The sequence below is a fragment of the Polyodon spathula genome, chromosome 20 (genome assembly GCF_017654505.1).
Source record: "Polyodon spathula isolate WHYD16114869_AA chromosome 20, ASM1765450v1, whole genome shotgun sequence".
Lineage (NCBI taxonomy): Eukaryota > Metazoa > Chordata > Actinopteri > Acipenseriformes > Polyodontidae > Polyodon > Polyodon spathula.
Window position 1 is genome coordinate 23,093,024 of NC_054553.1, and position 21,376 is coordinate 23,114,399.

Below are 21,376 nucleotides of genomic sequence, written 5' to 3' on the forward strand. Positions count from 1 at the left end.
ATAACTAGTTAAGTTACAAATAGTTACTTCTCAGGCCTAGTTTACAGCAGTAATATTGTTTGACAATCCAGCTATCAAACCTACTTGTTCCCTCTCTCTCTGGTGCCATGTTATTGGTTTGCCTTGCAATGCTGAAGAGCATTCTGATTTCCATGTGATGCATTAGCCTTTGTCCTTCTTTATGAAACTAAAAGTGACATAAAACGTAGTCCGTTACCACATTTAGTTATCTGTCTTGAAAAGGAATCATTACAGTTACAAGTTACAGAAAAATGTAATCAGATTATAGTAATGTATTACATGTAAAGCATTACTTCCTGACACTAGGCCATCGACATTCAAATTATATCAACATTTACAGAGATAAATAACTAGTCAGACATTTATGTATGTACTCTCATAACATTTTCCCATACTAAAAGTGTTGCAAAGTGTAATAAAGCACAGTGAAAACATGATAAAACATAGGCAAGCCTTGTACAGACCAGAGATGGGAAACAAGGGAGAGAGGGAGAGGGTAGAGAGTCCCAAAGCACGTTTAAAAATATGGCAAAATAAGGGCTCCCGAATGGCGCATCCAGTAAAAGCACTCTGCCTGAGTGCAGGGGGGGGGGGGTGTCCTCGGCTCACCGCACACCAGCGACCCCTGTAGCCTGGCCGGGTGCCTGCGGGTTTGCCTGTTAGCTGCCCAAGAGCTGCGTTGTCCTCCCACACTGTAGCTCCTGGGTGGCTGCATGGTCAATCCGCAGTGTGTAAAGAAGCGGTCGGCTGGCGGCACATGCTTTGGAGGACAGCGTGTGCTCGTCTTCGCCGCTCCCGAGTCAGCTCAGGGGTGGTAGTGGTGAGCTGAACCTAAATAATAATTGGCCATTTCAAATTGGGAGAAAATAAAAAGATAAATAATTGGCAACTTCTAAATTAATATCCTCCTATAGCTGTCTTGTATTTGGCTATAATTCAGTAACCTTTCAGGTACGTGAGATTGTTACACAATTATGATAACCTTCAGTAAGTGTGCACACTGTCAATGCAGGATGGGTTGGGGTTGTATTTTAATATTTTCTATAAAATGTGTCTCTACCAACATAACCAAACCTGGCTGGCCTCACCATTGCTCATGCCCTTGTTTTTATTCTTTATCTTCCCTCAGTATCTGAGAAAGGGGTCTGTCTGTAGCTGTGAGGGTGAATACATGTGTTACTCTGCAATAATAAAATCGCTAAGTCAAGATCCTTAAATGCCATGTCCTGGAAGCCAGCCAAGGCAACCCTGAGGAAAGAATCGTAGCTGAGTTGGCAAAACAAATTAAATTAAAGGAGCTTGTCAACGAGCCACGTTACTCGCTTTAATCCAGCTAAATCTACTGGAATATGTGGATTCTCTCTGCCTAAGGGCTCAGCGAGAAGAAGAGGAATCTGCTGACAGCCTCAGGAGAATGCTTTAACCATTAACTATGAGAAATGAGGCCTTGACCTGCATATTATTCACACGCTGACTCTCGCAAAATGAAGCAGGCATTTCAATGCTTCCATCAAACCCTTCTGAAAAGCAAGCCACCCTTAAACACTTTAGGATTGCTTTTGTACGTGCAATGGATTCTCACGTATGTACATAAGTTTATTATTGCTGGCGAGGTTGCGAAACCCTTTATACACGATGCAGCTGTAAATCCAATACAACTGTCCAAGCGTATTATTTAGTTCTGGGGGAATGCGGGAGGGGGAGTCACCATGACGAAGAGAAGTGGGCAATGGGGGGGATGGGTGGTTCACCATGAAGAGGTGTACATTACTATTCTATATTCCTGTAGCTGGTAGGCAAACTCCCCTCTTACTCCAAAGATAGATTTGCCTGGTTGTCTCAAACTGATGCTTTGTCTGTGCGAGCCTTCCATGTTTCTGTACAGAACACGCCATTACTCATTAGGACAGAGTCGAAGGAGAGGGTGTCAGACTGTCACTGTCTCGTTCACGCAGAAATTATCACAGAAATAGAAGAGAAATGTAATTATTAAGTTCGAAAATATATAATATTCTTTAGGATGCCAGTGTCAGTGGTTATAAAGACAATAAAAAAGAAAGACGCCATATGGTAAGAAATAACAGAACAATTTATTTCACTTTCAGATTGACGGGGCGCGCCACACACTGGTTTAAAATGACGCTTCTTTGCTTTAATAACGTTGACCAATCATAATAATCACATTCACACTCTAACTGAAGATTTTATTAAAACTGAAAATCAATTAAAAAAAAAAAATAAATAAAAAGTACAGGTATATAATTAATTCTTTAGCTTGTGGTGTACCCAGACAGTATTTTCTTTTCATGACTAGCTACAGTTGTTGTTTTTATTTATACACTCGTGATGTATTCGTGTCGTTTGCTTCAATCCCAAGGTTTTTCAGCAGGGTTCTCAATGGTATGAACATGTAAGTGTTGACATGTCTGTATTTTTCCGGGAGGACAGGAATAGATGGAATTCTAAATGGATGGCAAAGAATGGGACTTGCCAGAAAATATTCTTGTGTCATGATCATCATATACTGTACCAGTGTATATGTATATATTGTATATTATTCCACAAGTCTCATAGCTTACTGCCTCCATTTATTTTGCAGCAGTTGTACTTGACACCATAGCAACCAAACAAAATAGTTTAAACAGTGTTTTATTGTAGTACCAGTCAGTCAACTCGTCGAATACAAAAATGAATAGAAAAGTCAACCTCAGTAATTGGTAGTCAATTGCACGTTACGGTGAAACGCGTGGTTTCAGATGGACAGAAGTGCAGTTGCGATTGCAATCAATTTAATATATAAATTGCATTTTCCACAGTAAGAGACATTTCATGTAAGGTGTTATAAATAGTTTTTAAAAAATTCCAAACAGTCTTAGAATATAGTGCACCAACCGCAAAGTGTTACAACACACTCCATTCACAAATAGCGCGCCAGACTTTATCAACTACATGATTTTATAACAGATGTTTTAAAGTGGTGACTAGTCGATCTATTCAGCTGTGTTTTTGCCATTGTATATAGAAGACACTCCCTTATTTACTAAGGAGTAAATAACTCCTCTTACAGCACACATTCTGGTTCAGACATCTCAGTTTGGGATTTGTCTTTGATCTGGTCTTGTAATAAGATAAATATTTAAGAAAGTTAGTCTCTGTTAAGGTCCATTCCCCTAAATTCAGGAATTATCATTTCCAGTTGCCTTCCATAGATATATGTAACCTAGTCTATATCATAGAGAGAGAGAAAAATTATTCAAACTGTATTGCACACAACAAATTGAAGTGCTCAATGCACCTGTATCCCAATCAACAGTGAAAAGTGCAGCACATACAATCGCCACAAGGTGGAGAAGGTGGAGATAAAAACTCTAAAAATGTTTGAAAGCACGCTAAGGTATGTTTAAATTAATATTTTGACTCAAGGTATTTAATTTTGAATTTTGTTGCTGAAAGACAGTAAAACACAACATTAACTATAAGAAAGATAACTAAAGCCCCTTTCACACTGGCTCTCCTACCCGGGTCACGAGTGTGGGTCGACCCAGGCTGAACGAGACAAAATGCATCATGAGCATTCTGTGTGAAGATTTCACTCGTGCAAGGAACTTTATTCTCTTTAGCCAAATTTCTGTTGATTGAGACCCACCATGAACCAGATCGCAGCAGGGATGAAGAAATATTTGCTCTAATCAACATTTGGACTGACAATTCAATCCAGAGAAGCTGAACAGATGAAAGGGTGGTCATGTGACCATTGCCACCTCCAGGACATTGTGTACCCACACTGTGTACTTGCTTCTGTTGACCCTGCTTCTTCAAAAAGCAGAGTGAAATGCCATGACGATGGGTCATGACCTGGGTAGAGCATGCCAGAGCATGAAACATTTTGTTACATATGTTAAGTATGTTTTTAAATAAAAAAAAGTTTGTAGTTCATGAAATTAATTTCAGCTGTTAAATGGTGATTTAGAAGGATGCCATGCACACCCGATCCGGTCCTTTATCTGGGTTTTACGTATGAAATGAGTCATTGCAGTCAGTAATTGCCTCACAAGAGTTGTAATCAAAGCTATTTCAATTCTGTCCAATGATATTCACTGCAGAAGACACCAGACATTCACCAAATATATCTGTGGAATTTTGAAAAACTCACATTGGCTGAAGCCGAGCATAAAGAATCAAATAAGTCAAGACTAAAAGCAAATACATGGTAAGCCATTGCTGTGCAGTTGTTAACTAAGTCTAGGAGATTTGATCATATCACCTCAGTTTTTACCTCTTTACAATGCCCTCCAGTATGATTTAGACCTGAGTTTAAGATTCTGCTCTTGACCTACAAGGTGTTACATAGTCTGGTCTTGAAAGGCGCTATATAAATGCAATGTTATGGTTGTAGAGTTTGAATGGTATGTATAGTATAACATTATCTTATGAAACTATTATGAACATATACAAATAAATAGGTGGTGTGCAGTATAGGGGATAATAAGAAGTATTATATGCATGTTCTTTCAATTACTGTAGAAGAGATAAAGAGCTGTCATAACCTCTAAGACAGATACATGAGTGGAAGGCTTATATGGAAGAGATGGCTCCACACACAGAGAGCTGAGGATCATTAGAATTAAGGAAACTTTAGATATTGACATTCAACTCACATGATTTAAATAAACACAGCATATCATTTGTTTAGGTTTGTTAGCTGACATGGTATACTGTATGACTATGTTCTAAAACTCTAGCATATAACAATAACAAGTTTGTAAGAGTTCAATTGTGGTGCCGTAAGCCAAGAACGGTCTGGCAAAGATGAATCGCAGGGCATGTGGCATTGTACAAATATCTGTTTAGTACTGTATTTAATGATTTACTACATTGATTTATTAGTTTTCAGTCCTGTATAATAGGTTGTACATGCTACGCCAAACAAAATTGTTTTGACTGGTTTCTATATAGTAGCATTACAGCCAAAACAAGTTGTCATACCTTTAAATGTTCTTGTCAAGGTTTCAAATATGTAACGGTCACTAAGGTGAGTCTTCTATACCAGTAAATAAAAAGGGCAACTGTGTTCACGGAATTGAACTTATTTAATGTTGGCTAAAGGCATTTCAGGCAGTTCTGAAATTGAGCTTTTGACAATCTGGAACTGTTTTTAAAAAATATGCGAAATTGAAATTGATGTTCGAATTGCGATGTGTCATCTCTGCAGATGTGCAATAACTCTCTCGGCTTGACCACCTTGTTTTACTAAAGAACGCTTTGCACTTCAACTTCTTATGCATTTCTGTTGAGTTGTTACAAGAGAGAAAGCATAGAAAAAAACAACAACTTTGTTTTTTGAGTGGACACAATGGTGTTTAGGCTAAAGTGACATCATAACTAGTTACAAACTCAACACCCAAGACTTGTGTCTGCATGTCTGTGTATTTTTTTTATTAAATGGCACAGTTTACATAAAGTTGAGGACATGGACAGAACCACTTACAGAAATGTTTAGGTATTAAAATGTACTGCACTCTAGAAAACCAAGGAACAATGTTAACTCCTTAGTAAATAAACTAGTAGTACTCTTTTAAAGTTGTATTCTTTGATGTATTCCTTGAGTGAGACTAAGGCCTACGAGAAGAATGCATTGTATAATCCGATCTCTATCTTTCACATTTTGTTTATATCACATGCCTTTTCTTGTTTGGTGTTTCCAGTGAAAAGATTTGTACATTTGATAATTGTATTTATACCTACTTGTACCCAAAGTCTGAAAATAACATGTTTTATCAGGTACATTGATTCACGACAACTGTAGTGTTAATAAGGCTAGAGGGAGTAGTTTTAAAGGACTGTGGGCGTCATTACCCATAGTGCACTAGGAACAAGCTGTGGAAACAGGACTTGTCAACTTGTGATTAATTTGTTTGTTTGCTGACACGGCAAACAGAGAACACATGTAATTTTGAAAGAATCTAGCTGTGTTTGTATTTTTGAGCATTCCTTCTAAGCATACTCTGCAAAGTTTGAATTTTTGTACGGCCCATGCTTATTCTATTTTGATGTCACAAACATCCTCAAATATATTTCTGTTGTTTCCAACTTTAAACAATATGTTTCTGACATCACAATAAAAAAAAATAACATGGTTTAGTAAACTCACATTGTATAAATATGCTTAATAATACAATGATCAGCTTTCTTAGCAGAGGTAAGAAGATGGAGGTGGTTTCTGCATATTAACACTTTCTCATTCTCAAACTCTTAATCTTCTGCACTTCACCTAACAAATCATCTTAGCAAACAAGGTGCCTCCTAACATCCTATTCGATAGCCATCATTCTGAAAATGTAATATTTGTCATGCTAAAATGTAAATGTCTTTACAATGCTGTTTCTGCCAAAATAGAGGTTTGCTGCATTATTGCCGCAAAACAATTGTGGCCAGTTTTAAACTGTCGTGCACAAATAGGAACGTTTCACAAAACAGTGCCTTCGCAAATGGAGCACCAGGTATTTTCAAACACATGATTTATTCATATTTATTTTGAATTGGCGTCCAGTCAACCTAATATAATATTTGTACCTCAGCTATTCAAATTAGTGGTTGTTTTGTTATGAGTAAAGATGATGGTTAGCTACTGTTCGGCATTTCAATGTTTAGTGCATGTAACATTGAAGTATATGAGTAAAATCCTCGGCACATGATAATAATGTGTTAGAATCTGAAAGAGTGGAACAAGCCAACTGGCTAGGGACGATCTGAATGGTTCTATTTCCAATTTAACAGGATGGGGCTTCCAGTATGTGGCAAGTTGTGTTCGTCAAACTACAGGAATAAATGGCTGCAAATTTCTGGTAAACAGATGTTTCTTTCTTGCAGGTCCATCAGCCATGAACCTTAAGTTTGGATCATGTGACGTCAGGGATTAATTACTTCCATGACAAATTTGAAATCTTCTCGTCGAAACATTGACTTAGTATTTCTAAATGTGGCACTGTTTTGAGTTTTTAATAGTTATGGGTGACTTCAAATTAAAAAGTGAGATGTATTGAGATCTATCATCTATCACAGGACAGTGAAATACATACTTATGTATTTAAAGTGGTTGTAACTGACACAATATTTTTAAATATCTTAGCTGTCATATACTTTCATTCACTATATAGGTCTCAAAGCAGTTTGGAAAGAAACATAGCAAGCATGACATGTGGTACTACAGTAAGTTAAAGAAAGTTCTGTTTGCTTTCCAGCAAGTGTGTAAATGCCTTAATTCCTAGGTCATTTAACCCCAGCAGTGTCTTCTGAGTCAAAGCATCTTACTGGTTGCAAAGCATGTCAGTCATTAGAGGATGCAGCTAGTTGGCTGCTGACAGGAAAGAAGGGACACTTTCACTCGCCAGGTGAAATGACCCAAGAAGTGCAAGACAATCTGAAAGGATGTCTTGCAAACAGATTTCTTTAACCTAGTGCAGTACCAGCAGTGTTGGGGAACTTTGTTTAAAAAGTAATTTGGTACACTTACAAGTAACTTAAGCAAAATTGTAAGCAACTAAGTACTTTGAAAAATATGTAACTAGTTACAGTTACAGTTACAAATAGTTACTTCTAAGGCCCAGTTTGCATTTTGCAGAGATATTTTCTTTTTTGGTTTGGTCAGGCTGCATCTCAAAATATTCTTTGAAGATTCTCTCCTTTGACGTCAGTTCTTGCAAGATAAAAAGTGCACTCTTGTGACATACAAGGTTTGACATGCACTGTTGAAGTGCTTTCTGATTTCAATGTTAACTAGTTGTCATTTTTTAATGTAATGAAAAGTAACTTATTATTTCACATAAAATGTAATCCGTTATCATTTGGTTACCTGTCTGAAGGACAGAACCATTACAGTTACAACTGAAAAATGTAATCAGATTACAATAATTTATTACATGTTATATGGCACTCCCCAACACCACATGTTTTAAAATGAAGATGCATGTTTGCTAAAAACATGTGCTTCCATCAAAATAGCACATGTAATACCTATATGGTGAATGTCTCTGCATAGCAGGTAACATGTATAAAACTATTTTGTTGGCTCCAGTAAGGTTAGATTCATTTAATTTTTCAACCAAGCAGCACCATGTTTTCCAGACGTGTCCTTATAATTATTTCATTACGAGATAACAAACTGTGAAATAATAATTGATCCAGGTGTTATATTTACCATGTGGCAAACAAAAGCATGCATGTTACAAAACCATTGACACTTTCATCTCTTTAAAGTTTTATAGCTTTACTCAATATTTATAATGCCCATATGGGAAAACACTTAATGTGTGCCAAACCTTTCCTTTCAGATCAGGGTCTCCATGAACAGATTGAGACTTTATAAGTCTTAGACACACATTATTTTACTTTCATAAATCCCTTGTGTTTCTACAAACTCTCCAGGCAATGTTTCATATACAGGTTCTTTAGTTCATAGGTAAAACTTATATGAAACAATGTCAGATAGATTGTAGCAGTACTAATTTGGACTGAGTTCAGCGACTTTATACAATTCTAATCCTAACCATACATTATGACAGGGAAGCCTTTCCAAGCAACAGCAAAATAACCACTTTGGAAGTTTTCTTAACAAACCAACTGGATCTATTAAGTTTCTAGTAAAGTTGAAAAATAAGATAGGAGAGATAACACTGAGTTGGAATAAGTAGAAAGCTGAAGGAGGGTTGTGTGTGTTCCTTTAGATAAAAAAGTCACTTTAATTGAGCAATAATACAACACCTTGTATAGAACACAGTATGAAAGTCTCAGAATATTTGTATAAGGTTGTATAATTTATACTTGAAATAACTATGTGGCAGAGAAATATTGTTCAACAGTCTGCCTCATTGTTAATGACAAACTTCCCCTTAGTCTGGTACTTGCTGATAGCTGTCAATCTTTATCTCATTATTAGAGGTTTATGTACTAGGAATCTTTTTAAAAATGCCTACAGCTCTGAACTCAGTGACCCTTATAAGAGTTAAGAACAAGATCTTACTTCATATCCGTGAAAGGATTTGATACTGATCTCGTGAAATGGGTGCTTATGACAGGGGGCAAAGGTGATGAGCAGTGCTACTGCCTACAGACCATTGCCCATCACAGCATGACAGCTGCCCCTTACATTGGTCTTCTCAAGCCTTCCAATTGTGATAATGTGGTGTTGTGATGAGGACAAATGCCCACTAGAGCTTAAATGAGTCCACCCAATTAATTTCACCTGTGACTAAAGCTGGATTCTAACCCATGATCCTAGATGTGAAAAGGCAGGAATCTTAATCATTAAAATTAAACATCAGAAAACTTGACAGTAAAGAGCCATTGTAAAGTATATTATAAATGAAAATATACTGTCTAGATGTGATGGCCACCACCAAGAGCATACATGGATGACATGACCACCATGATAACGATGGTAGTCTGCACCAGTCAATTACTTGGTAAACTTGTAGATAACATCAGACGGGCACATATAATGTTCAAGCCTGCCAAGTCAATGGGCATCTTAATCAACATAGGAAAAGTAGTGGATTAGGGGTGTTCTACTGTATTGATTGGCGAGTGCATTGCAACAGTGTCAGGAAAGCTTCCTAATCAGATCCACATATGATGTTCCTCCATCACTGCAGATCCTGAATGTGTGGGTAGGGGGCAACCTAGCATGTCCTTTGTTTATCCAGTACAGGTAGGTTGTCAAGGATTCGTTGCACTCTCCATTACCCAGCTTCTCAGAACAAATCGTGTAGGCTCTATCCAAGGAGGCAGAGAGAAGCAGCAAATGACTCTGGTTGAGGAGGAAAGCGTCCGATTGGGGACCTCAAAAGAGAAGTGCTGGAGCAAGTTAACATCAATGTAAAGGAATTGACGGCTAAGGTAAGCAATCTGAGCTGGGTTGGGTGGTGGACGGAGGGGAGTGATGTTGGGTCGCAAGCGTCACTGTCAAGCCTTCCAGAGTTGTCATGGTCTAGTCGACGAAACATGAAGACGAGAGGTGTCCATCTGTTGACCCTTGTCAAGTGCCTCACCCAGCCCATTCCAGACAGTTGCCATGCTGAGGCGCTGGGGGGGGGGTCGCACTTTAATCGATCCCTGAAGCCACCATTGCTGCCGTTGTGCGCTGATATGCCAGGGAGGCCGCAAATTGGCTTCAATGCCACCACTACTATCTTGTTTTATCTTGTCGAAAGCCAAGTTCAATATTAGCTTGAAGTAAATAACAGTTGCAATCATGTAATAAAAATCATGAATTCACTATGACTACACAGGTTTTATTTTCCAATTCTCTAGTTTGCCCACACGTTGAATTAGTTGATTAAAGGATTATTTTTACAAAATTGGTCTACAACTACGGATATCAAAATATTGACAGGGCGTTTTTTAGTACTATCCTTCTCATCTGTGAACAAATATGTTAATGTTCTCAAACACTGTACACAAGTCAATAACAAGTCTATGCACTAAATGTTAGGAACGAAACGGTGCTCTGGTAATAGTGCAAGTGAGGACAGCCATGAACTAAAACCAAAACATTGTACATTCCAGATTCAAACTTTTTTTTTTGCTTGTACGAGATTCCAGACCTTGTTGTTACCTTGTGCTTCCCTTATCTGCGTTGTTGTGCAGCAAGCTACCTCCTGGCATGAACTTCAGGTTGGCTAAGCGTGACAGATGGAGGTTTATTCATTTGATCAGCAGGGTGGCCCTACATACTTTTACAGATATAAATATACTAAAAACTCACATGAAGTTGAATGTTGATTTCATGGAACACAAAAGGCCCCTTTGAATTCTTTTTTATATGGTGCCAGTATTTATATCCAGTGCTGTTTACATTTAAAAAAAAAAAACTTTCTTCACCTGCAACCTTACTAGAATGTCAAGCTGTGTGTTTTCTACTTTTGTGTTTGGTCTCATTCTGAAATCCAAATTGCTGCAAGTGCAATGAAGCATAATAAGATTTATAAGACATTATTATGCGATAATATATATTTTTCTTTCATTGTGTAATGGATCTCCTCCTAGTGACTGATGAGTTTTAGTAACACTTGCATCAGTATAAGACACATACATTAGTTACCTCTCAATTACAGAGCTTGTTCTTTAGTTGAATGGTAAAATGTTCGTCTTTGAACCACATAGTTTGCAGTTCACTATCCAGCCCTTGCCTTTCTATTCAATTCAATGGGTAGAGATGCCAATTAATTACAAGTGAGCAGGAAGGTGACATTAGATGAAAAAAGTGTTGATTATATTTCATACAGACCAGTGATGATGTATGCTGCACACAGCAACTTTTCTGAGAAACTCCACACTCAGCTACACACTCTGTAAGAATGTTCCATTGCAAGAAATTGCTCTGCAAGAACACAGACTTCATTGTCAATTTTCTTCAAGTAACAGGTGGTATTCAGGAACATCTTGTCTGTCGCATTGCACATGGTGAACACAGTAACTGCCAATAACTCACCAAACTTTTATCATACACTCCTTGCCTTCTATAACAGTAAGGATTCCATTTAACTATAATATGAGACACTCTCAGTTTGATAGAAATATGTGTAGCCATTCAGGTACTGTCCTATTATAATTATGTGAACCCTCTGTATGTGTGCGAATGTCTGAGGTTTTACCTTAAAATTTCTTAGATAGAGGAACCCTTACCAAATGATCTTCAACTGAAATAAAGCAGTTACACTGCAATGGTAATGAATTGTACTGTTTAAGTGACAATAGGTAGCACAGAGACAGCTCTGTTGGTTGAATCGCCTACCTATGATATTACAACGTTGTGAACCAATACACAATGTAATCCATTGAGGTCCCTTGGTTTACCAGTTGGTAACAGTGGTTTACCATAAAAGGACCCCATTGCAATATTTACTTAAAATCGTCTGTGTTGTCTTAGCTAGTAATGCTGTGCTATGCTTATTTTCTGCCAATGGTAAATGTATTGGTTTATGTTAATCAAGCCTCTCTTTTATGTGTCTTCCTTAATGTAATTTAAACAGAAGCAATGCTTGATGCACACAGGGCTTGTTCCAGGATTTGCAAATGCTGAGTAGAAATGCACCCGCACACTAAGAATTGAATAAGCTGTTTGAGCTTACAAGGTCAAGGGGTTATTTTGTGGCTCAAATCCCCTGCTTGTGGGGATTTGCTGCTGCTACAGATCGGATTCTAGGAAACCATGTGTTTGAAGCAGATCCCTAGTCTAGACCACAAGGATAAAAAGTCAAAAGTTCAAATCCCGTCTAAAAAAAAAACTACTTGGAATTGCTTCATCTATCAACAGTCTAGCATACTGTGTAGGTCACAGGGCTGCTGGATACAGCCAGCATGGTGTGAGGAGGATCTAAGGTGGAAAGCGGACATTCCAGCTGCTTTGCTCACATTAAAGATCTCATGATGCTACATGTCAAAGACCAGGGGCACACTGACTGGAAAGCAGGACCATCACCCCCACCCCCCTAATACACACCACTGTAGGAATGTGACCTGCTTGGAAACTAGCAGTACTGCCTGCATGATTTCCCTTTATGAATATCTTTGTATCCAACACTTCCAGGCACTACTTAACATTGGTTGTATGAGAGACAATTTGTTAAGATTCGAGGATCCATGGATAACTAAAATGTTTATTTATTTTTTTAGCTGGTCTTGTTCTACACAAGTGTTATACAAGGGGACACCAGTGTTAATGTCAGGTTACTGTCAGCTATCAATTAGCAGTGAAAAGGTTTCTGGAGAAATATCACTTGATTAATGACATTGATAAAATGTTAGGTTATTTGTAATTGTAAAATCAGTGTCCATTTGCCTGGAGACAATAAGCATTGAGTTTAGTCTTAATTGTTGGATTTAGTGCCATTTCTATGCAAAAATTATTATTATTATTATTATTATTATTATTATTATTATTATTATTATTATTATTATTATTATTAGTATTTACTGCAGTGCATACACTTTTCATGCATTTTCCGGTTTGGATGTGTAGTAGGGCAGGCGCACATGTAAAAATGTATATAAGTTGTGGGGTTTGTAAATCCTTACACTTTATCAGGTTCCCCTCCAACAGACAAGCCAGGCGTGTGAATGCGGCTGGACTGGCTAATCTAACCTGGTCTGTATAAACATGTGAGACTGTGGTCAAGATTTGAAATTGACAATTAAGCTTGACCACGTATAAAGGAGGGTCTGGGTGATGGTACCTCCACTCGTTTCTGTTATATGAGTCAAAGAAGCTGGATGTGTCCTTGGGGTTAGTCTCACTGGGTCAATTACAACAAACTTGTAGATTTACAGAGCTGGATACTAAGTTGCAGACTAGCTAGTATGGTACTATCTCAGTATCATCCCCAGCTGCGTACTAACTAAATACCAATTGTAAAGAAAAAAGATAGGGAACAAAGTGAAGGACTAGTGGAGGTTTAGTACGGAGCTCAGGGTTAAGCTCTTTATTGTAGAGTGCTACTAAACAGGAACTGAAGGGGGGAGTGGGGAATCTGAGTGATTGGTTCCAGCTAAATTATATTTGAAGAGTTCTTTTTCGTTACAAGTTACCTAAATTAATGAAGCTGTGTTTGAGCATAAACAAAACTTTTAATAGCCCTCATTATTTAATTCACACACAAAACAGATGCATTCATTTATAAGACCAAAGGTGTATTGTAGACAATATTTAAATTGAATAAGAAATGCTAATTGCATATTTCAGGTATAGCCTATAAAAGCTTAATTTCTCAGTACATCCATGTGAAGGCAATCGTGGCCACTAGTTGTGTGCAAAATTATACAATGGAGCAAAAACTGTATTTCATAGAGTGTATAAAACATTTTATTGAAACTGTGGAGAATGGCCGAAAGGATTCCACAACAATTCTGCAGCGCACAACTGCATGGAGTATACTTGTGAGCAGATTTAATGCTGCCTTCTCTGTGCAACAGGCTGAAAGTAGAGGCACTGGAAAGTCGTACTGGAATTAATTATTCGTTTTTTGTTTGGGTTTTTTTTTATAAAATAGGCTTATGTTAAGTTGAATAAGGATGAAACTGGTTTTGCTGCAAAGGTCTTTCAGATTTCAAATAATTTTATATAATTTTTGGTTATGAACCAGTTTCAAAAGTTGTCAATGCATTTTTGGATTTTTCTTATTTGTTAGTACAGTACCACAAGTCTTTACTCTAAAGAAATTGCTAGACTAACTTAGCATTGTGTTTTAGTATCCTCTAGAGGGCAACAGCAGTTACTTTGGGTTTGTTGCAATTGACACATTTTAATGCACAGCTAGGGACTATCTTGAGCTACTTAGTTTGTTGCAATTGGTATTAACTTGCATACTAGTTTAGTACTGTCCTTTGTACTAACCACGGGATCATCCCCAGTTAGTATTCTCCTTTCAGTTTGTTGAAATTGACCCACTGTGAAAGTGCAGCCTGGGTGACTAATAATAATATCTTTGTATAGCGCTTTTCATAGTCGACCACCATCACAAAGCACTTTACAGAGGTAAGCAGTGAACTGTGCATTATATGCAGAGTCACTTACAATAGGACAATGATTTAACATCTCATCCACAGGATGGAGCACAAGGTGGTTAAGTGACTTTCTCAGGATCACACAGTGAGTCAGTCAAGGGTAAAGGTGGGATATGAACCAGTGACCTTATGGTTATAAGCCTTGGACTTTAACCACTGGACCACACTGCCTCCTAATGTTTTTATCTAAGAAGTGCACTATTAGACATTTAACAGCTTCTCCTCCTTGCTACCCTTCCATTGGATGTTTCTTTGAAAGCTTCCTCCTTTGGGCTATAAAACTACAAACTATACAGTGCGCCTTATGCATTCTGTTATTAGCCAAGTTTGTGGAATATTTTAGAACCCACCTGGAATTTTCTCGTGCACCCCAGCCCAGACCACACCTTGAGTATGTAGCTAAGTCAAGCTTTCAGAAATAAAATGGACCGCTTTCTTCATGTCAAACAGAATGTGTTTTGAAAATATCTTTATTAAGAAAACAAAAAAGGACTGAATAAGTGCTTATGACAGAAGATACATATATCTGTTAAACAGATTTTTATTTATTTATTTATTTTTTTAAAATCTTGACACATTAAAGAAGTCATCAAAAAATGGAACAGCCAGAGCAGTAAAGCAACATAAAAAAATAAATAAAAACCAAATGATCTAAGAAAGCAATAACACCCTTACAAAAAGGTCTACATGGAACTACTAAGTTTCTACCACTACAATACTACTGTCCTTAACCACGTTTATTAAACATTGTGGTACTGTGAATAACTACTGCATTTACAGGCTGTTTAACAGTTTGAAACCAAGTCACACATCCTTTATCAGAAACAGTAAGACGACTTTTCAGTGACATACGAATAAGTTGTACGTACGAAATAATTGGTTCTGAGTTCAACAACGACCTGCTTCACTCAACAAACAAGGTCCCTTCAGTAACAGTGATAGTAACACATCTAGCATGGTCCAATCAGCAGTAACTTTGTATTACATTTTGGTAAGGATAATGTAAAAGTTAGACGCATAAACCACTTGCATTCAAAGTCTAGTAGACCTACAAAGTACTACAGATCAATCGATATAGTCAATTATAATCAACCTTTAAGAAAATATATTACAACTTGTCCGAGCGCATGTGTCTGAGTGTTAAATGTCTATTGTCTTTTTTCATATTGGATAAACAATTAAAAAGGAACAGTATTTTCTATGTGCAACCACCTACATGCATTACAGAGTTATCAAATGCCACAGTCACAACGACAAACAGCATCACTTGGAGAACTACATAACTTGCACGTCTTTATCAAAGGCATTTATTAGCAGGCTGAACCTGTAAGCATTTATATTTCTCAGTTAGTTAGAAGTTATTAAATGTCAGCAACCCTATTTCGCAGGTTGTCAGAGGAGTGGAATTGAAATGCAGAATTGGATACTGGAATGTTTCATGGTTCAAATGTCTAAAAGCATATTATTTAACGTTTTCTACAGAACATGAGGTTGCACCATAAAAACAAACATGCCTGAACTAAATACTGGCAATAGAGGAGATGGAGATTAGGAAACAAAATACAATACAATGGGTATGTAATAAATAAAATAGTCATGAACTCATTACACTTCTTCAAACAGATAAAGAACAATATATAAAGTATTGGCTATATTACATGACCAAGTCATGTAATAATAGATAAGCCTGTATTGTATATTATCATTACTTTGTTTTCGTGCCAGAATGGTAATTTTTAAAAAGCTGTGCATACTTCAATGGTACAGTAAAGGTAGTTTGAACCATATGAGGGGGTTATGGTTGGATGGAGCACTAGAGCAATAAATATTTGAGGAAATGTTATGTTTTTCCAGTTATGCAAGACAGTTCCCGTTCAATGTAAATGTAATTCAACTCTTTGCTTAATTCAAACCAAATGAAGATTCCATTTGAGAGCTCCACTGCTAGCCATGTTCTTATTGAGGTTAAATATAACATTCTAAAAAGTTTTATAGTATCAATTTGGAAAAGAAAACAGGTTTTTATACTGCTGATCCTACTTTTTTGACATTATTCTTTAACTTTTAGAACGGTACTTTTAATTTAGTCTTTTTATATATGAAATATTATATATATAATATATATATATATATATATATATATATATATATATATATATATATATATATATATGTGTGTGTGTGTGTGTATATATATATATTACACACAGTATATGCTAGTTATTAGCAACCCTGATAAAGACAACTTTCATGGGAACCTATCCCATCCCATAGACTTTAATGTTAATGGATTTTGGATATTAGCAACTGTCTGCCGCTAAACGACTATTTATTTATTTATTTATTTAAAATTTTTTTTTTACAATTTCTATGGCTACGGCCCGCACACGAATACATCGCGCGCACGCATAGCGGCGTCTATTTATGTATCTGTTTTCACACCGCAGCTGTTGAGTCTGATTGTCGTCTGTCATCATGGCTTCAAAACGTGTAGACCTTTCTATGGCTGATCAAGTTCAGATTCTGGAGGCACTACGTGTACCCTGTTGCTAAACAAGTACGGGTAGCAGAAGAGTTTGACATTTCAAAATCTGTTGTAGGACGCATTTTCAAATTGGCTACGAAGCTGCACGCAAAATTGAGAGTGATTTACAGCTGGAGGTGGAGAATCGTAAAAAAAAAACGAACAATATTGTATAACTACTTATTTTAAGATTATGCTTCTGTATTAAATGTAAGTTCTATATACCAAGTTTGTTTACTATTTTTAAGTATATTGCTAGTGTGTTGTTGTATTACTATGTGTACAATACAGCACTGGGTATATATTTTTTTGTTTTACACATCTGTGTAATATTAGTTGTTTGTTCTGATATTAGTTTTTTTCGTGTTTAACACTTTAAGGAACCAAGACTTGTATTTCAGTGTGCTATTTCTATAACTGTAGTATACATTGTTTTCCATATAGATACACTTGAAAATGTGGCTTTTCACTTTATAACAACCTTGTATTAATAACAACGTTTTGCTGGACCCAGAGGTTGCTAATTAGGGGCATCTACTGTATGTGTGTGCCTGTGTGTGTGTGTGTGTGTGTGTGTGTGTGTGTGTGTGTGTGTGTGTGTGTGTGTGTGTGTGTGTGTGTGTATATATATGTGTAGGTGGTTGTGAGGGGGGCCCTATCAGATTATCTTTAAGTGGTCTACAACTTGAACCTGGAAGCTGACTACTGAAGTGCTGGAAACTCTTTTAAAATTTCACAGGTCTTCTTGTGAATGACTTCACGGAGTTTCCTTACACGTCTCACACTGGACACCCCGACAAAACTGTCTGGCTGCAAGACCGCCATGCCATTGTGGACGTCACCCATGATAATCACCTGCCCGTCCGCTGTTGTTATATTGGGGCAAGGGCAATTCCAGTCTATGTTTAACAGGGTGATTTCCAATGGTTCCTTTCCGAAAAACTTTAACCCCATTTTCTCATCCTTCAGGATCTCTTCCACTGTCACCAGGGCATGTCCGGAGTCCTGGTCTTCAGTCAGTTCAATCATCCGTCCTAGAATGACAAAATCGCTCTTGCAGAAGCTTGTCACCATCTTTTGCCGAGGTTTGCACATTTTGCATGACTGGTTCTTGGGAAAGGGGCACATTTCCTCACAGGCCTCTTTGCTTTCAAAATTGTTCTCGTTGCCCCCACAGCCCCCATAGATAAACGAATGGCACTGCTTCAAGACGCTGCTGTAAGCCCATCTCGGCTCATAGGCTTTACACTGACCCTGAAGACTCGGTAGACCACAGGGGTTGGCTAGCTCGCTCCCACAGGACACCATGCAGGACTCATAGGTCTCAAAATCATTTGTGTTGTTGTTACAGTTGCCATAGGTAAAAGTGAAACAGTTGTTCTTCTTAGCATCATAATACCAGCTTGTGTTCAATTCCCTGCAGTCTTCACTGTCAGGCATCTTGAGACACTCCTCAGCAGGGAAGTTTGTGATGTTTCTTGGGTTGCTGTTTTTAGAAAGCTCCTTACTCACCACTGACATGGGGAAGTCAGCTCGGAGAAGCCCACCTATGTTTTTAGCAGTGCATGTGTACATGCCTGCGTCTTGCTGCTGAACATTATAGATGACAAGCTGGGCGATATTGGTGACCACAATGTTGCCTATGACACGGTTAGGCCTCATGACGATGTTATCTTTACCATCGATTTGTTTCTCCCATGTGATATCAGGTTTGGGTTTTCCAGCCACATCGCAATGAAAACTCACAGTTTCGCCAACATAAACTGACTGGTGCACAGGTTTGGTGATCAGTGCCGGCAGCATAACATCAATTACTGTAGTCTCCAAAACAGCAGTAGTGGGGCGAGTGGTCTCTACAGGAATCGGGCTTGTATTTGGCCAGGTAAGATGGTACCTGCAGGTTACGACAGTCAGCATGATTCCTTTGTTGCAGGCTTCTGCATCCATGTAACACTTATTGTAGTAAGTCAAGCCGTCAGAGGCACAGGTGAAGCTTGGTTCTCTTTCACATCTGTCTCTGCACTTGCACACCGGCTGGCCATCCCAGATGTCACACTCGGAGCCCTGCTGAGTGCACATAAAGTGGGCGCAGGTGGCTTCTTTAGGCATTCCAACAGGACCTTTTTTCCCCTTGACATCCATGTACCTGGCTGCCACACAACTCTTATTTCCACAGACATTAGGACAGCACTTCTCAAATGTCTCGCATTCCTAGATTAAAAGAAAATGTATTAGCTTTCATACAGGCAACATCGAGAAATGAACTGAGCATACAGTTTCAATGTCTTTAACTATACCTGCTTATACACATATTACAATATACTGTATACATATATTTAAAAAATAATTATTATGCCTTATAACTAATATATATTTTATATTTCATATTTTTAACATTTTGGGATTTATTTTTCTTCTTTTACTACATATAGTAAAGAACATGACTGATTGTCTCATCTCAATAAGCAATATTCTGGTTCATTTTCTTTTTTTTTTTGAATGTTCAGTAATAAGGAATTGAGTTCATCTAAGTGCACACACAGGATGCAGAAATGTATTGCTTGCTGCCTTTTGCAGCACGTGTCAGTTCAAGTAAAATGTTGGAAAATAATATGAACAAGTATCAAGTTTGCATTAAACCCTGACATTAATCTATCAGTAATAATTATTGAAATGTTGAGCCAAGTCAGTTTTTACTGCATCACTGATATTAAAATGCATACATTATGGCATGGGACAGCACAGAATTAAATGACTAAGCACATTTCAAGGAAAGAGCCTTATTTCATAACTCTGAATGCTACAATCAGATGTAAGAATATTAAATTAAAATAACTTAAAAGGCTGTATTAAATACAATATAGACCGGTCAGCAAATCGTTTTAGTTTGTATGCCAATATTGGTTTAAATATAGTGTTTAAAATAAAATGTGACTTTCTCATGCACATTTTATTGTAGTTAACAATAATGCAATATATCACTTTTTTTATTATTGTTTTCGTTTTGAATATTGATCTTTCTCATATGTTTAACTTCATTAATCTATTTCATATAAAATTACTTCATTACTTTAACTATTTAATCGTATTATTTGTCTTTTGTGTCTTTCTTACTTTTTTACATTAAACTGTTCACAATAAACTCCAAAATATGTAAGCAATAAGTACAATAAAACCCACAAATACACACAATAAAATATGTATGCATTGTATTTATGTATTTTTGTCTTGATGTTTGTACGTATGTATATATTTAGCAATCTGATTCATACAAGTAACATTAATGAGAGTAATACTTAGAACAAATATTAATTAATAAAATATACAGAATTTCTTTTTCAGGAGAATGCCTAACATTCTTCGTAATTTTTTTTTTTTCCTTTAACAGCGTTAGATTATCGATGTTATTATTATATTTTAAACTCTTGTCTTACCTGGTCAGATTCGCATTCTCGTACACAAGTGCTCATGGCATCCACCCATAGGTTAGGGTTCATTTCGTTCGGACAGATCCCAGCGTGGGAATACACGATTCTTTGCAAAGACATGCTCTCTACACTACTGTTCAGTAGCAGGACAAATAACTGCACCAAAAAGAACCAAATCCATCGGGGGAAAAGCATCCACCACATTTCCAGTGCTTACGATTAACAAAGCACCAAACTTCGGAGAATCGGCGGACTGCACCTGTAATCAAATGTTTAAAAAAAAAAAAAAACGTGTGCGTTTCTTCTGTGATGGTTTTGTTCACAGGGAGTCTTGACAGCTGTATAAAAACCTTTCAGTTTCTTGGAACAATGTTAATAGTCAGGTTTACTAAGCTCTATTTATACCCTACTGAAGAACTAGTTCTTGACTAAAAGGAAAATCCCCCCCTCCCCACCCCCCCACACCGGCACCCCCCTAAATCCGAATGACAGATATGGATTGCTGCTGAAGAGTGGAAAGTATTTAAGACTTTACAATACGAGTCGTAAATTGGGATGAGACAGCCACAGAAGGACACCTGCTTATTTATGAATTGCCTTAACACTTTAACCCTTTGAGGGCCGAACCTGTTCACTCATACACGCACGGAGATGCGCAATGTGTATTTCAGCGGTGCAATATATAATGCCGAAACCAAACCGCTGTTAAATGAGATATAGGTACAAAAATGGTTGAAAATAGATGTGCCTCAGTAATGTCTTGCCTCTCCGATCATAGCACTAGACTAGTATAAGTTTGTTTGGGTTAGTGCAAAAAAAAAAAAAAAAAAAAAAGTAAATTGCA

General features: G+C 37.3%; 1 protein-coding gene across 1 annotated transcript; it reads right to left on the bottom strand.

Annotated features, from left to right (window-relative positions):
• Positions 1–16,816: 16,816 nt before the first annotated feature.
• LOC121295352 (WAP, Kazal, immunoglobulin, Kunitz and NTR domain-containing protein 2-like) lies at positions 16,817–20,920 on the bottom strand. Its single transcript, XM_041219861.1, has 2 exons — positions 20,539–20,920; positions 16,817–19,315 (listed from the first exon to the last, which is right to left on the bottom strand). Exons 1-2 carry the CDS (start codon positions 20,734–20,736, stop codon positions 17,807–17,809), a joined length of 1,707 nt encoding a protein of 568 aa, XP_041075795.1. The 5' UTR covers positions 20,737–20,920; the 3' UTR covers positions 16,817–17,806.
• Between the last annotated feature and the right edge of the window lie 456 nt (positions 20,921–21,376).

Coding starts and splice junctions, on each gene's coding strand:
- LOC121295352 (XM_041219861.1), bottom strand. CDS start 20,736: ATGTGGTGGATGCTTTTCCCCCGATGGATTTGGTTCTTTTTGGTGCAG. Junction 19,316..20,538: donor GAGAATGCGAATCTGACCAG/GTAAGACAAGAG, acceptor CTTTTAATCTAG/GAATGCGAGACATTTGAGAA.